The 18,344-nt window shown below is 31.0% G+C and overlaps 2 protein-coding genes across 2 annotated transcripts in view; one reads left to right on the top strand and one right to left on the bottom strand.

The window, feature by feature from the left end:
- The window catches only part of LOC127709690 (uncharacterized), a 251,157-nt gene that overhangs the window by 55,858 nt on the left and 176,955 nt on the right, over window positions 1–18,344 (top strand). The gene's annotated exons all lie outside the window — the stretch shown is intronic.
- Window positions 1–18,344, bottom strand: part of LOC127709689 (CD109 antigen-like) — a 71,182-nt gene that overhangs the window by 22,169 nt on the left and 30,669 nt on the right. Inside the window, exons 17-23 of the mRNA XM_052215316.1 lie at window positions 17,717–17,777; window positions 12,851–12,995; window positions 4,831–4,948; window positions 4,330–4,443; window positions 2,245–2,334; window positions 1,071–1,208; window positions 80–218 (exon numbers count right to left, since the gene is read on the bottom strand). Coding sequence (XP_052071276.1) covers window positions 80–218; window positions 1,071–1,208; window positions 2,245–2,334; window positions 4,330–4,443; window positions 4,831–4,948; window positions 12,851–12,995; window positions 17,717–17,777 — 805 coding nt within the window. The remainder of the gene's footprint in view (window positions 1–79; window positions 219–1,070; window positions 1,209–2,244; window positions 2,335–4,329; window positions 4,444–4,830; window positions 4,949–12,850; window positions 12,996–17,716; window positions 17,778–18,344) is intronic.

The raw sequence follows: 18,344 nt of genomic DNA, 5'->3' as shown, positions 1-18,344 counted from the left end.
ATATATATATATATATATATAAAGAATACTGTTTTGAAATGAATATTTATACTTTAATATAATTATATTTCATACTCACCAATCACTTGGATTTTGATAAATTCTGAATCTTCAACAAGATTTGGCGGGAAAGACAAAGGAATGGTCTCTCTAAACCTTCCTCCTTGTCGGAGGTCAATAAGTAATGGAACGTTGTAGTTTTGTTTTATACCTTCTGCCTACAATTTGAATTACCTATATGTGATTTAAAGCATCATTTTACATTTACTCAATTTACTGTGGTTGTAACCGATTATGTTTAATTTACTACATGGGAAGCCGTTCTCTATCAGATTTGAAGAAAAGATTATGTTAAATACAAGAACAAGTCACAAAATGTTCATTGACTTGAAATGTATCATCATGTTTGGTTTCAAATTGAGGTTTTATCAAAAATAAGATCTTTATCTGTCATCTCATTATTCATTTCACAGATCAAAAAAATTCTTATAACGTTCCAACATGTTTTCATATCTTAAGACTTAGTTCCAGACGCAAAGAAAAGAAATTCAAGAATTAAATTGAAGGCACACAATTGTTTTTAATTTCAGGCATCCACAGCTTTTTTGTCTTATGTTCAAATAACGTAAAAGCCATTATATGTCCATGCACTACCTAAACTGGTCTTGTGCTGAAAAAAATCAACATACCTTTGATTGAAAACAAGAGCGTACTGGTTCATTGAACATAGGAAGTATCAAAATAGGTACTTCAGTTCTGAGAAGCAGGCATACTATACCCTTCTTTTTTAATTTCAAGCAATTTGTTTACATAATGCAAATTTATTAGTCAAAATATGTTCTACAATGTTAAGCGGCCATTCATCAGCTTTAATTTGAAACCAAAATATCTAAGATATTCTTTATACTTTTAAAATTAATCCTACGCGTAAATGCTATTTTTTTTTTAATATGTAGCACTTTCTGGTATATATATTTTGTGACACGGCCCGAATTAGTGCTGCTACACCTAAAGCAACAAATAGTGGTAAATTTTAATGATCGGTCTGCTTATATAAATATTTAAATTACCTCTATCAGGAAATCACGCTGTACAGCATCGGCACCTATAGTAGATCTTGCGGTTCCGTCCAAAAGTATTTTACCAAGAGCAGTTGGTTTAAGAGGAAAGTACACAGACTCAACACTGTTTCCCATCACAAACACAGACTGCAATCATTTACAAAACGATCATCAATTCTTCTGGATAAAAGGTAGAAACATGTTCGATATACACGTGTCTGAAGGGACATTAAAGATATGAGTGCATATTATTCGTCTATAACTTGTACAGTATTTAGTCAGGGATTTCGTAACCAAATTACTTAAAACGTATACCAAACTTATCATAGATAAACAGATTTGAAATTTTGGCTGTATCTGAGCATTACCAAAAATGGCATTTTACATATTATTTTTAACGGGGATGTTCTTGAGAGAATCAATAACTGCAAAAACTCTTAAATTGGTGATTTTTGTTTGTTGTTTTTATGTGAGTTGTATTATGTTGTTCTTCTGGATGATCTTTCGGGTTAATTCATTAACAATTGATTTTTACAATCTGTTCTTATGTTGCGCTGTAACACCACTGTTAGGGGGACGGTTGGTTGGTCTCTAGTGGATAGTTGTCCCAGTGGCAATCATACCACATCTTCCTCTCTTTATATATTAAATTTAAGGAGTGTATAAGGAACGAACGATAATAAAAAAAACAACTAATAGTTTGAATAAATAAAAATGAACAAACTTAATGAATACAAAGATAAGGAAATATGGTATAATTTCTGATGAGACAACCATCTGCGACAGATAGAATGACAAAGATGTTAACAAATATAGGTCACTTACTGTACACAACAATAACTTAAAATCGATACGATAAACGTGCAGTAAAAAGTAAAATCACAAAAATACTGAACTCCGAGGAAAATTCAAAAAGGAAAGTCCCAAATCAAATGGCAAAATAAAAAATTCAAACACATCAAACGAATGGATAACAACTGTCATATTCCTGACTTGGTACCGGCATTTTCTAATATAGAAAAACACTATAAAAGAACACTCTTGCTTGAGTATTTTGATGTTTTATAAATGATGATAATTGGTATACATATTCATTGATACTATACGCTAATCATAATTAAGGGTTTTCAAACTATTAAATGATTTATGCAACAACTTGGTGCTACAATCATAACACAGTTACCTTTGTCCATCCGTCTGGGCCTGGATTGAAGTCGTTTCCGTTTGCATCAACAAAGGTAAAGTTTACATTGTTAGCAAGCTTCACAGAAACCTGGAGGTAAATTGCATATTAAGTTTACAAGGATATAGAAATAACCTGAAAGTTCATATAGCGTAAGAATCTCCATGTGATGAATTTTTAAAATACGCAAGTATTATCATTTTGCACTTATTTAAACTTGGAAATGGTAGTTGATTTGTATTTAACAACCCCGGGAAATAATGCAACATCATATTTGGGGACGCCTGGATATGACCAGAAAGGTTAACATGTCTGCCTAGTTGCACACTTTCGAGTATATGAATAAAAGAAAAAACGGGTACTTGGAAAAGAAAATGTTACCTAGATCATCACAAATTCAAAATAAAGATATGATCGGAAATGAAATGTGATATATCTGCACTCAAGGTATGACCACCTCTCAATTTATATGTATCTGACAATCGAGAATAGTTCCAAACTTAAATGATGAATAACGTTTGATGACATCTTCTGTCTAGCTAGCTTTTTGTCTTCATGCCTCCTTTTTTCACCCTGGACGACAGCAGCTATATATATATTGATATTTATCTATATGTATAACTTGAATGTTTGATTTATTTACGTCCGTTGTGTCTACTTGACAAAGGTCAAACATTATCATTTGTTTATAAAAAACAGGCCGGTAACAACCGTTGTCGTATAGTTTTTTCTGCAAGAGTAGTCAGGTCAGTGCGGGGATTTTTTAAATGACAATAAAAAAGGACTTTAATCTTTATTTTCTATCATAATAGTCTAACGAAATTGAGAATGGAAACGTTGAATGTGTCTAGAAATAGTCTACTGTATATTTTAATAACAAAAAAAAATAGCCAAAAGTGGGGGATCTTATAGTTTTGCCCCTCATCTTTGAAGGTATAATGCGGGTATGGTCCCCTTTCCCGGCTCCAACGCCCCTGCATTTATATAAACCCTTCCACACCTAGATAAAAGGCATACAAACGTACAAACACAGTCAAAGAAATATGTTTTACCTCCTCAATCCCCCATTTTGAAAGTAGAGGATTGCCCCCTTCCATGGCTTATACCCCCCCTCCAAAAAAAAAAAAAAAAAGAAAAAAAAAGAAAAAAAAAAGAAGAAAATAAACAACAAAGAAAATAAACAACAAAATATGAATAAGAGATTTGAGACATTTAAAAATTCTACGACGTATGCAATATGGAAGAGTAATCAGACAAACTTCATACAACATGCATAAATATTGTCAAAATAAATAAAATAAAGAACAAACTATATAAGTATAAAAAAGACTATTTCTCTGTTTTATGGGGAATAACATTCAATCAATAAAAATTTATTTTGTCTCGTTTATTTTCATGCTCGTTATAGTAATGTGATATTCGAGTAGACCCAAGTATTGATCACGTAACACAATCTATTTTTCATTTACCATGCATATATTTAGACTGATTTGTGCTATCACAATTCGACTAAACAAATGCCTTGATGGGGAAAATCCTCCGTATAGTTCGACTTAGACGATTTAAAAGATATTAGCTTACCTGCTAAGCAGACCCACGAGAGGTTTGTACATGGAAACATTTTATGGTTGATGTCACTCTTGCAGTCAGTAACTTCGTAGACACTTCATTTGATTTAAGCATTTTGGGACATAGTTAGCTTTTTTATAATTAACATTTTTATGAACACTTTTCATATAAATCATATTTATAAAACAAGTTAATTAGGTCATAAGGTGTACGATAAAGTGCCCATGAACTCAGTGAATGCACGCGTGACTCTATTCAATCTAAGGTGTCCGTGTAACTTCATAAAAAGTGTCCAAGTAACACCCGTAATTGTACTGTTTTTCTATAGCTCTGCTGTGGGCCAAGTCGTACAAACAACGTTATCCATACAGATTAAAGTAATGACCAAGTGCATTTATGATATTCAAATATTAGTCGCATCTAAATTATCAGAGAACATTTAAAATCAATGATCAAATATACTTTTACATTAACTTATAAATTTGATATTTAAAAGCAAAGCTAATGAAAATTTACCTGTTGATCTTGGTCTAAGTAATTGAAAACTGTGATTTGGACTATAATAATTTCACCTCGTATGGCAGAAAATGGAAGTTCAAAACGCATGAAAAACCTTTGGAAAGTTGTTAACTGAAATAGAATGTATTATCTTTACTAGTTGTATAAGTGTTATAAGTATTGCTCTTGAATTGATAAAGATAAAAACTACCAACAATTATGTTTGTATTATGTAAAATTATTGTGCTGCTTTAAAAATTTTATATTGACATAACTTAAGATGTTAAATACTGAAAATTGTTTTGAAAACGTTTTTCTTCTACAATTTAAGTAGTCATATTTTTTCCTATACGTAATTTTCTCTTTTACCAAAAATACAAATGTTATGAATTCTGAGTTTGTGCAAAATGTATACAAGATCTTCATGACATCCAGACAATAACAACGATTTATAAACAGACCTTTGTCTTTAAAATCAGAATTCAATTTAATTGTAAACACGTAAAATATATTGATTACATTAGCAGTATTTGCCGCAACACCGAGACCCGACATGGGATTAACAGCAAATGCTGATGCAATCCATTCTGTTATTGTGTCAGGAGCTGTCGTTCTTATTGTTGCGGTTCCATCCGAACTGAAATTAAATTATTATTATTACTTTGATATAATGAAATAGATTCCATATAATAGTGCGATTCTAACAACCATATTTAGTTGTAAACTTAACTACATAGAGACTTTGTTAAATCTTTGTTGTTTTTGTTTTTATAGTATTATGATTAGACCGATTATCAATTTTACTCCCAATTAACAATATAATGTATACTTGAGTGTATATTGTATATCTGTACTCGCTAAGGAGCAGAAGAGCAGCCCGATATGAAACTGTTTTCATCCTGTTTCTTTTGTCTGTACATTTCTCGACAATACATATGTACCATACATATATTCTGCACAAATAAAAGGAGAACTTGAGCTTATGTTCATGTTATTTTCTGATATCCGTCTAACTTGGAGCATTAAGGTTCCAAATAAATCGGAAAAAACACTGAAATTGACCGAAAATCATGTTGTTAATGAACAATGTAGTTCATTTGTGATAATGACTAAATAGGCACGTACATAAATAGAAGGAGGTGTGTTATGATTGCAATGAGACAACTATCCGTCATAGAACAACCCACGTTTATGTAAGCAACTTAAGTCAAACGTTATGCCTTCAACAATTAATAAAATAAAAACCATATAGTCAGCTTTATAAAAAAAAAAATGAGAACAATTCAAACGGGAAAACCAAGTGCCTGATTTATTAAACAAAAACAAATAAAAGAAAAAATAAAATGACAGACAAAAACGAACGAAAACCACTGAATTACAGACCACTGACTTGGGACCGAGGAGCATCACCTTCTAGAAACAGGGAAAAAAAAAACAATATTGAAGTAAGTTTCGTCTTTTAGATGGTGCGAGTTCTTTTCTATCATTATTTATATACTATAAATCCATTTTTTTTTAAAATCCGTCAATGAAGTGTGTGTTATGTCGAATAATTCCAAGTCAGATTTTATAAAATTCTTGTTCAATTCCTAAACACACGGCTTTTAAGAAATTTGCGCTTTTCCTCATTTGCTAGTCAATACTTTTTGCTTGTGAGGTTAAGTCAAAACTTAAGTCAAAACTTGATTTTTTGTAAATATATACATTGTACTAGACTGTACGAGTAATTATTATCAAATCAAGTCACCTTCATAACTTAGACATGATCGAATATGGTAATCGAGTTAATCGTTCCTCTCAAAAAGATTATTAGTAAAACAGCTGTTATTTGTATATACTACTACCCATCTTTGTTTCTGATTTGTGGCCTGCGGTTCAAATGGTTGATTGAAGAAAATATAAAGGTAATCTAATACGTTTTGTCAAAAATGTTACAGAATTGTTTTATTTTCATTTTTACAATTCTATTTTATTCCTTGCATTCATAAGGTCTTTAGTACATGTATTCTGAATTAGTTATTGATCACGAGTGCAAAACTGACAGTCTTTAGATTTTGTGTTTGCTATTATTGTCTTATGATCGTTTTTCGTTTTTCGTTTTTCTGTACGAATATTATGTTATTAAAAATTGCTGTTATAATACTTTTCAAATTAAATTAAATTAAGTATAAATCTCCTTCATGCAAAGCTCTTGATTCCTTGTCCGGCTTTGGCTATACGTTTTGTCCATTATGTTTCCATGAGCTTTTCATTTTTTAAATAAAATTTGAATTTTAACATATTTTGGTCTCGAGCATCAATGAAGAGACATCTTTTGAAGAAATGTGTATCTGGTGCAGTAACATTGGTACCGTTTATTTTATTATGAGTATGAATAACTCTTTGGTTTTTTTCGACTCATTCCTAAGATAATTTTCAGTAACACTTCCTTGTGTGGGTTTTTTTTTTGTGCAATTAACTCTTCCTAAAGTTTTCAATTTTGAGGCTTTAAACACTGCAGTATATAATTTCTGTGCATATCTTATTCTTGATACATTTTGAATGTTTCAATCTGCCTATTAGTTTTCGAGTAAATAAATTATGATATACAGACCAAAAGCAACACATGAAGGAATAGCGTTTAGGTCGGTAGTGTAGACAGACCTATGCATGAATATATTTTAACGCTCTGAAATATAAATATAATTAAGAAATTACCAGTCAATGATGACTTTCCGTTTTGAATTTTCCTTGGAGTTCGGTATTTTTGTTACCTTAATTTTTAATACAAGAATTAAAATTCCTCAACTTAAGGGTAGAAGTCGGTCAGGTCATTAGATGTACATAATATTTTAATCTAATATACAGAAAAACTCTAGTTATTTTGTTTGAAATAAATGGGAAGACTAGGTTCTAAGTATTCTTTTAAATGATTCTCTAGTAGTCTTATAAACTAAATAAGGAAACTATAACTGTTACTAAAATTTGAGGCAAAATTAAATAGCGACCGCCAAAAAATGATATACTGATTGATATTTTAGTCTTAGATGCATTATCAGTTTTTATTGGCTTTCAACTAGCTTTCAGTAACTATGAGTAGGATCAGATCTGCACTTTTCGCAGTGTTAATTGTTTTGTGCTTGTATTGATCTGACGAGTTACGACCTTTTTCAACTGATTTTTTTTTTATAGTTAATTACTTTGTTGCACTATAACATAACTTTCCAAGTAAGAGTAAGGGCCTGTAAATATGTAGAATCCCACCACTTTTTGTGTGTGCCTGTACCAAGTCAGCAACCTGTAGTTCATCGTTTGTCGTGCTTTGCTGTGTGTCAAATTTGTTTTTCGTTTATTGTTTTGTACATAAATCAGGCCGTTAGTTTTCTCGTTTCAATTGATTTACATTCGTCAATTCGGAGCCTGATGTAGTTTGATATGTGGTATAGGTTTTACCCATCATATAAATTAAAATGCACGGGGCTTTGTTCATCTGGCATTCGATTTATCAATTTTCTGTAATTGTCCTAAACTGCATCCACAACTCACATGAAGTTCTTCTTCCAGTTGATTTGCTGGATGTAAACATATACTTTAATACCTCGATCATACCATGTCTAAATCACATATAGGTAATGGCTTGTTTATAGTATTTTATCTGTATTAAACGTATTGGTTTAGAAGGTAGCTGATCACCACAATATTTACATTGTAGCTCTTGCACTCTACAATACGTTATTCATAGTACTTAAAACTTGAATCTGTTTAGTATTCATAGCTATATATTCCTATGAATACTAAACAGATTCAAATTTTAAGTACTCAAACATATCCCCCTTGTTGTTAACTCGATCATTAGAATATCAAAAACATTCAATGCAAATCAGAAATGAACTTGCATGTTTGATACTGAAATGGTTGACATTAAACAACAGCTAAGGATACAACAATATCATTTACAATAAAAACACCAAATGATAAACGCAGTTGCTTAAACCAAGCTGAAAGAACATTGCACAGTTATATAGAAACAAAGCCATCGTACTCCATCATATCGCCAACTGAGATGCGATAAGGTTTCACACAGCAACTTCAGGGTGTACATTGCAGAAGGTTACGATTGTATGCATTGCCAAAATATTTTTTAGTAAAATGAATTCTTTATTTGCGCATGAATATAATAGATATACACATTTTATGCATAATGTTTCAATTATTATACCGAATAATATAATACATAAAATATAGGCAAAAGGTATTCAACGGTACAATAGAAAACCATAAATTAATTGATAATCTAAAATGTACTTGTACAGAATTACAGTACACAACGAAATGAAAATATATTTTAAATTATAAATAGTCATGCAAATTCAAAGTAATCACAAAAATACCTCGATGTAAAACATCACTATTATAAAAATTACAATACAAAAGATCTAAGTAAATATAAAATCGGGTTAACAAAAAAGATTCTGAAAATTAAAATTCGAGACGTTTCATAATAGAAAGTGATTTATGAATAGGATATTTTTATTTCAATTTCATCATCATTTATTGTAAGTTGATTCTAATATTCAAACCTTACGTTTTATATTGTTAATTTAGATGTAACAGCCTGCGAGTCTTTTCACAAAAAATCTTACGATTAAAATTGATCGTAAGTTATACTGAAATGTGTATGACTTACGAGTAGTTTTACTCTTAAGATTTTTTTGTGAAAAGAGCCGCTGATTCATAGATGAGAAAACAAGAATATGTGGTACAATTGCCACTTGGAAGACTATCCAACAGAAACCAAATGACGTAGATGAAAGCAAATTTAGGTCGCCATACGGCCTTCAACGATGAGCAAACCCATATGTAAAATATAGTTCAAGACATAACTCATCAAATATACCAGGTTTATATTTTGTAGGCTACTCGCCAGGCACGCGTTTCGTCTACAAAAGACTAATCAGTGACACTAGAATCAAACAAAGTTTCATGGGTAAAAAAGTTGGAAGTTGAGGGAGCATTGAGGACCAAAGATTCCATTAAGTTTTGTAAACTTCAGATAAGGTAATATTTGCTTCTCTTCAAAATAAAAAATATATTAAAAGGTTGAAAGCGCTTGATCTGTAAAGTTTCTCCAATTTGTTATAAATGCGCTATTCCCTGTAATACGATTTTTGTTGTGAAAAACTGTATATAAGATTTTTTGTTGTAAAAAAGTTGAACTACAAAATCAAAAAGAAGAAAACAACACTTTTTTTAAATTTCATGCGTATAGTATAGAAACTAAATTATGCATGTTTGCTGATGACACTCAACTTTTGTATACGAATGAGAAATCAGTAGAAAATTCCTTTGATGTCCTAACACTATATGAAAAAGCTTCGGGATCTAAAATTAATTTCGATTAAACAAAAGGTTTACTTATAAGATCTCTTAAAAGGAAAAAACTATAATTTAATAAGATTAAATGGATTACAGGTAATGTAAAAACCCTGGGAGTAATATATATAGATATGAAATTGATAATGATGCTATATGGCAAAGCATTATAGATAAGATTTACAACTGTGTCCACGTGTGGAGAAGCATGAAACTTTCGTTAAGTTGTAAAACTTTTATGAAATTGAAATACGGGGAATTCTTCAAAAGAAATAAAAAATATTATTTGGAATTTTACATGGGATGGGAAATTTTACCAAATAGAAAGACAGGTTTGTTGTCTTGATATAACAAAGGATGGAATGGGAATGATAAGTATCGATCTTTTCATTAGAAGTAAACAAATAAAGTCTCTTTATCGCATTCTCCATGAACCGTTAGAAAACTGGAATGCTATTGGCAAGTATTGGCTTCGACAATTTAATAGCAAGTATAATGATTAATATTTTTTATGTTAGTGCTTAAACGTTAAAGGAACTAAATCTTAAAAATATTCCTTTATTTTATCAGAAAATTATCTATACATGGTCTTATTTTCTAAAGACTGGAGATAATCCAAAAAACAAAGACCGAGGTACTTAATACGAGGCTATTTGGTAATTCAAAACTTTCATTCCACAATTAGCCATTGTATTTTTCTTCCTTTCTTAAAGGTTACATGAAATATATCAAAGATATATGGAATGAAGAACCCAACGAATTTTACAGTTGTAGTTTTATATTTGAAAAACTTGTGGATAAAAGAAACTGTGTATCCGAATTTTCACGAGTTAAAAGTTCGATACCTATCGATTTCATACAAATTTTAGAAACTGGAAGTAATATTAATGAAAAAACAAATACAGAATTGAAACTTTCTGATGAAATGTTCATATTAGATAGAAATGACAAAAAAATCAAACCTAAAGAATTGAAACTCAATATATTCGAGACATGATTAATAAAGATATTTTCCAAAATGTCAAAACAAATGGCAAGAAATTTTTGGGCACGAATTTAATTGGAAAATAGTATGGGACAATCTGAAAAAAAAACTAATATCGGCAATAAAATAAAAGAATTCCAATGGAAATGCATTCACAATATTATATATACGAAAGTAGGCTTAAACAAATGAGATTGTCAAACGGAAAATGTCATATAATGTTGTATTATTAATTATTACATTCTATAAAGATGTTCTTTTTCATTTATTGTCATATAAAAGAATATTTATTATTATATACTATTTTTTCTGGTAATAAAGTGCTCTCTTTTTAGGCTCCTGCTTCCTGGGCAGTTGGTTTAATTGTAAACGGGGATCCTTAGTCTGCATCCTGGGCAACTGAGGAAATTGTAAACAGGAAATTTTTGGAACAAACAATTGTCTATTTTAAAAAAAAAATCATGCGTCCGTCGACTCGCTTTCCTCTAAGATTTACCTTAATTAGGAAAGCTCAAAATCTAGAATTAAAAATGAAGAATATATAAGAACAAGAACATTTAATTACCAATAGACCAAAAAAGGAGCTCGCATACCTTTTGTGTGATTGACAAACATGAAATGGTTGATAACTTCAATGGATGATTCAGGGGTTGCAAACGCATGTACTTGGTTTTGAAATGTCTCTGGATTAAGAAGCTAAGGCTTTTGAAATTTAAATATGATCATAAAATACAAAATACAGAAGAGGTAGATATATATGAACGCCGAATTTAAATGTTCAACGAAGTGCACATTTTCCATACGCTTGTATGCAGATTTTGGGAAAACCACGAGATCAAATATCCACGAAAATGCAATATTCCATCAATTCACGAAAATTGGTACCCACGAAAAATAAATGAATCCACAGTTTTGCTAATAAAGAAATTATTGAATATATATTTAAATATAAAAATAAGGAGTTATGATATATTTGGCAATGATACAAGCATCCACCAAACGAATAGGATGTTCACAAATACAAGTCATAATAAGGCAATTAAGTATATTATATAGACTCTTTAATATTCAAATTCTAGTAGGTTTGTACAACCGGTTTTGACTCTTTGAGTGAAATAAAGGACAAATAGGTCCTACCTATTTAACAGAGACTGTTTCATAAATAAGTTTTCCCTGAATGACATAACCCCTTGGGAGAAATAAAAACAACCACCACTGACGATCTTTCTAACTTGAGAAAGGTATGCGATTATGTGGCAAGGTAAAACCTTGCTTTATATATCTCATCACTCCATATTGTTCATATCAAACAGTGAAGAAGCACACATGTTGATGTTCAAGAAATACTCAAATTAGTGCAAGTACAAATTAGTTTACCATCTCAAAGAATGCTCAGAATCTCTTGAATTAACTCAAAATGTATAATCTGCTCACATGAAATCTGGTCATCCTAATAATAGTTCTATTATACATAAAAAAGTGAGTCGAAAGATACGAAAGAGACTTTTAAACTTAAAAGTCTAAAATAAACTGACAACACCATGGCAAAAAAAAAGACCAAAAGACAAACAAATATTTACAAAACTAAACATCGAAAACTAATGACTGAAAACACGAGCCCACCATAAAACGTGGGTTTATCACTTTTCATATTTACAAAATCATCAGAGGTTAGGCATCAGAAGGTTTAAATAATATATTTCCGTTGCTCACCTTGTTGTTTTATTGACCCATATCCATATTTCCGGAAATTTCTTTTGAGTTCTCCCAACAGATGCCAATTGAGCAGATGCTGCTACTTTCTGAACAGATAATGTTCAACGTGCCCATTCAGTTGAAACAAGTTACCCCAGTATTTCCAAAATATATCAATCGATAAAAAACAGTTGGTGAATAACATGAAAAGTGGAAGGAACGATCTTTTAATACATTATGAATGCCGATCCAGATATAACAAAATATCATTTCCAACATTCAACCTCTGCTAAGTAAAGAATATAGTCAAGCACTTTCACCTTATTGTTCTATTAACCCATAGCCATGTCTCGGGAAATGCTTTTCTTGTTACTGGAGAAGAAAAGCCACCTGAACTGCTTGCTTGAGCTTCAAAGTCGAGATTATTATCAAACGTAAACCTTGAAAGTTTTTAAATTATCACGACAATATTACAGAAATTAATTAGTGTTAATGGTTAATTCTCACCCTGTAGTGCTGTTTACCCATAACCATGTTTCTGGAAAGTTCTTCCGTGTTCGTGTTGGAACTGCAAGACTGCCGCCTCCAGCGGCTCCTAGTCGTCCTGCTTGTCCAGGTGGTCCTAGACGTCCGTTAGAAAAAAAATCACCGGCTGAAATTAAATCAATTCTCATCTTTATCAGTATTTATCCATTGTTTTGTTTTAAAAAGGTTCTCCTGGTTTGAACGATTTTGCGTTTCAATAATTATAATTGCAAATACGTTTCTTCTCCATTGCCTAGTTCAGCCAAACATAAAAAAATTAACAGGAAGACCATCACCAGTATAAATTATACACTTATAAAACTACATGTATATCCAACTTCACGCTGGCAAATGAAATGAAAAGACATGCTACACTAGATCACCAACAAAGCTTTTAATGAGAGAACTAAAACAAAGCTATATAACCCCAAATGTTAATGTAGATTGTATAATGTCAAATGGATTGTAGGAAACATTATTTCGATAATACAAGTAATTAAAGTCATATGAAACTTCAAAATTAAACAGAAAGTTGAACATGTTTTATATACTTTGATGGCTAAGTTTTACTCTAAAAGAAGTGAACGTGAACTTTTTTTTCAAAGAAAATCCTTTATACTATCAAAATCTTCATTAATGTACCGATATTGAATTTTTGACTTCCCAAACACTAATTCGCCGATATTTTCCCGTATGCAGTGACCTTAACTACGTGACCTCTTGTTATAACCTCGGCCACCACACAGCGCAAGTGCGAGGAGAAAACCGAAAAATTCAATACAACAAATCATTTAACAATTCAATGAATAGTTTAATTAACAAATGGGAACGCATGGAAAATATAAAAAAACAAATATCATGGCTCTTTCAATTCACTTATCTGCCATGCTTTCCGTGTGCTCTGTTCTTATTGTTTATCAATGTCACGATCCGGTAAACTTCGGCAACACACTTAAAAGTTAATTAGCATGTGATTAACAACCACTCAAGGAAATATCATTATTTGTGGATAATACGTTATAGATGTGTAATTAATATAAAAAACGTGCATGCAAGACATAGTTTAGTATATATGCATGCATTGGTTCAATAATTTCAATTACATAAAAATTTCAAGAAACTCGTTTCATATGACTTTAATCTTCGTACATAAATTAAACACAATGTTAATAAACGTTAATACGCTAAAATCGTATAATTTTTAAACGATTAAAATTAATTCTTTCAAAACTTAATTGCATATATTGCAATTTTACCAGATTGCTTCTTCGCCTCCTCATTTTAAAGTTTATGTTGGGATTAGGGTTTCTTTGCAACCAACAGGGAAGCCATTGAAGAGATAACGCTGTTATGAAAGCTCACAAATTGTATATTTTATTTAAATAGCATCAATATACATTTCTTGCTAGCAAATTGTGTTCTGAACGGCAAAATTATTTCTTCTAACGAGTGGTCTTCATGTATTATATTTTCCGTTAATACTACTAACAATTATTGTTTTAATGGTTGTCAGTGGGACAACACAAGAAACGCTGTGTAATTTTGTGAAATAACAAACAAAACATATTTACAAGATGAAAACTGATAGCCAAAGCCAACATTGAAAAAAATATGTTTAACTTGATATAGCTTTAATATCGCGGTGTATTTGAAAGTATAAAAGTTTACAAGAAAAGGATCAAGAAGGCTTATATTAATTATAGTAACACCTGGTTATTTTATAATTTAAACACTCTGTAATGACTCAAACTGACACTGGTTTAAATTTACGGTCACCATCTCGTTATTGTTTATTTTGTTTATAAATTATTTACCATTAGAAAATATTGAAAATCAAATTGACATGTTTGCTGATGACACAATATCACAATGTGCTGGTAATACTATTTGTTCTATCGAAAATAATTTAAATAATGATCTCTATATAGTAAATATTTGGTGTAATAAGAACAACATGTTAATACACCCAGAAAAAAAGTATGCTAATAGCTAAATAGGTACTCCCCAGAGGAAAAATATATATTGGACATTCAAATAAATGTTAGAATAGATGATAAAATTATTCAAACGGTGAATACACAAAAGTTATGAGGAATTAAAATAGATCATCATCTTACTTAGAAAGAGCAAAATATTAAATTTCTAAACTCAAAAGGTCAAGGCTGTTAATTATCGCAAATTTCAACAATTACTTACACCACAAAAGGAAAATTTCATTATATAATTCTAATATTATACCAATGTTTGACTACTGTTGCACAGTATGGGGTAATTGCAACGAAGAATGCCTCCAGAGATTAATAAAACTCCAAAAAAGACCAACAAGAATAATTCAAATGCCCCTTTCCTATCAAGCCAAACAATGATAGATTATTAACTCACATAAACACTATGAATGCTATCAATCTTGTGTTTATAAACTGCATGTTTTTTGTATTGTTTATTTGTATGTACGATATTATTTTGTACTTACTTTATGAGGGCCCCAAGTAAGATTAGTGAAAGCTAATTTGGGTTACCTTCGTTGAATAAAGATTATTGTCATATACTTAAAGCAAATAATTTATAATTTTTACAGTCTAACTATATCATTAAATTTACGTAAACTCCATATTTTCCGTTATGGTGCTTATCGGGCTGATATAAAAACTTTATCAACTGCTTTCTGTCGTTATCACATATTTGTTACGAAAACATTAGGTTTTGCATCTGTTATAACCGCAAAGTTGTCCGTCTCATATTGCTGTTCGGGGCAAAAAAGTGGTTATTGGTTATTGTGGCCCGATTCCAAATGACGTATCGTCATTGCGTCCGTACCGACAATGGCGAACAATGACGGTGTTTGTATTGAAAATTATGAGAATTTTGCTATCATGGCCACTAGTAACAATGTCCAACCTACTATTATCGATATAGCCCCAGTAATACGAAATTCTCGCTTTTGTGTATTACCATGATATTAAAAATAAGGGAAATGTTAAAATAAATTTGCATGCAGTAAATGATAAAAATGAATGGAAAATGTGATAAATCGTTTTAGATTTTACATGTGGTGGTTTTTGAAATAGTTGTAATTGGACGTTTTTCTCTTTTCTGCAGAACTTGAATGCAGAACTTGAATATGTGATAAATAGATTATAACATGTCTTTTCCATGATAGCCTTGTTATCATACCTCGACCCATATCGGCCCTCAGCTAAAACATCGGGCTGATATGGAAGTCTCGGGATGATACTAGGGCCAATATGGAAAAGGGCCTGTTATAATCTAAAATTATCGCATTCCTTTCCGTAACGTTATATATCGCATGGCGATTCGACGTCATCCGGCAAATTCCGGAGAATACACCTCAATAGTACTTTTCAGTGAAAATGCAACAAAGTAGGATAGAAAAAAAAAACAAATATTAGGAAACAGGAAAATATATTTTGAGTAATGCAAAACAAACAATCCAATAAAACTCCATATATTTGATTACTAGAATATCCCCAGAATGTTTTTAACACTATGCATATTCTTTTTTTCAAACAAGAACATTGGTATCGTATAATCGTAAAATAAAAAAGCAAAATGAGGTTGTAAAATTTTATGTATGCCTTTTTGTGCTTCTTTGTTACATTTGTTTGTTTTTATAGTGATTAAGATTATAACACAATGTTGACTGACATTTTTACCTACTGTGTCTGTTCGTTTTGTTCACGCATCGTTGTCAATATAATGGAATTTGATGCGACTGTCATACAAGTGAGAGGTTTAGCTAGCTATAAAACCAGGTTCAATCCCACATTTTCTACATAAGAAAATGCCTGTACCAAGTCAGGAATAGGACAATTGTTATCCAATCGTTTGATGTGTTTGAGCTTTTGATTTTGCCATTTAATTAGGGACTTTCCTTTTTGAATTTTCCTCGGAGTTCAGTATTTTTGTGATTTTACTTTTTGGTAGTTAACATATCTCGAAAACTGTTATCGTTGCATAGTGCATCAGTATACGTTCCTCGCTTAAAAGTTATTTATGAACGACAAACTGATCTAATCAAAACACGGCGTTTACAAGAGTAAGCGTTCTTGACATTGTCCGATATTAGACAGCATACGTTTAATATTCAAAATTGGAAATAGATACTCGTGTTGTTCTTTGCAAGTATCAGATAATCGATAGCGTCTGAATATTAAAAAGCCCATTAGTGACCTAATATGACTGACACTCTTAAGTTTAACAGTTTCGTTAAATTAAATCTGTACCTGACCAAAGAAACAATCGAACTATTTCATTTTGATATCTGTTCATTCTATTATAAAGACTTCCATTTGTCACTGGATTTCCGCCTGATTAGACACCTTCGTATAAGAAAGACGGACGGGTTAAAATATCTCATCTAGTCATCTAGTTAATCATTTCATTCCTGTAGCCAAATGGGATATGTCTGCGCTTTGCAGATAAAGAAGACAAAATAACCTTAAAATAAAAAACTTATTTGAAGAATGATACTCTTTAAAGTGGATTCCTATGGTTTCCCGATTCGAAACATAATATGCACCACGACGGATGTCACCAGAGGAGGACGAAATTTTTCCGATAACTCTGAGCGCAGTGTTGGCCTCGGGTTCCTCATTCGAGTACTGTATTGTTTGGCAACTATTTATAAAACAAGAACAATCAAAAGAAAGATAAAAGTTAAATCATCTATGTTAATCTCTGTTGATATTTTTAAATGACTTCAATTGTTAGGTTACAGTTGCATTAGGCAACCAACTCTGAGTATTAAACACCATTACATCCTACAGTTTATTGTTTCGGCTGTCATATTGAAATGTTTCCCTAGCTTTTAAAGTATAAAATACTTACGTCCTGGTGGGGGAATGTACTGATAAAGCAGCGCATCTGTCAACACATAAACACCAGCTCCCTGTCAACAAAATATACCAGTTTGTAGTGACAAACAATTCAGAAAACAATTCGACAGTTCAAAATTATTCCTGAAAAAAACCTGTCAATTTTAATAAAGCATTTTTGATGTATAGATTTTATTACCTCTTGATAACGGGACGACTTTTGATTAATTCAATTCATTCAAAGTCATATATTCATATATTTCCTAAGTGTATAATCATTATAAATGTAATATGTTGGTTTGTTTATAAAAAATAATTTATAAACATGGAAAAATAACAGAAATAACAGAACTTAAACATATATCAAAGATTTTATTTATTTTTACTATGCAATCCTTATTACTCTTTCTATGAATCCTATTTATCTAAAACACATCTGATAGGTAAATTTAAATTTGGTCGTTTTTCGTTTTTTGCAATGGCCTTGTCGCACTGTTATTGACTAATTATATTTTAATATCCCTTTGGTATCTTCCGCCTCTCTTTTATATTCCCGCTTTTTATTTTGTATATTAAATACTGGAAATTGTTCAGAACTATAGCTTAAACCGAGTTTTAAATAATCTGTGATCTTGTACTTA

This window comes from Mytilus californianus, unplaced genomic scaffold (genome assembly GCF_021869535.1).
Source record: "Mytilus californianus isolate M0D057914Y unplaced genomic scaffold, xbMytCali1.0.p SCAF_7, whole genome shotgun sequence".
Lineage (NCBI taxonomy): Eukaryota > Metazoa > Mollusca > Bivalvia > Mytilida > Mytilidae > Mytilus > Mytilus californianus.
This window is presented reverse-complemented; position numbering and strand designations above follow the sequence as displayed.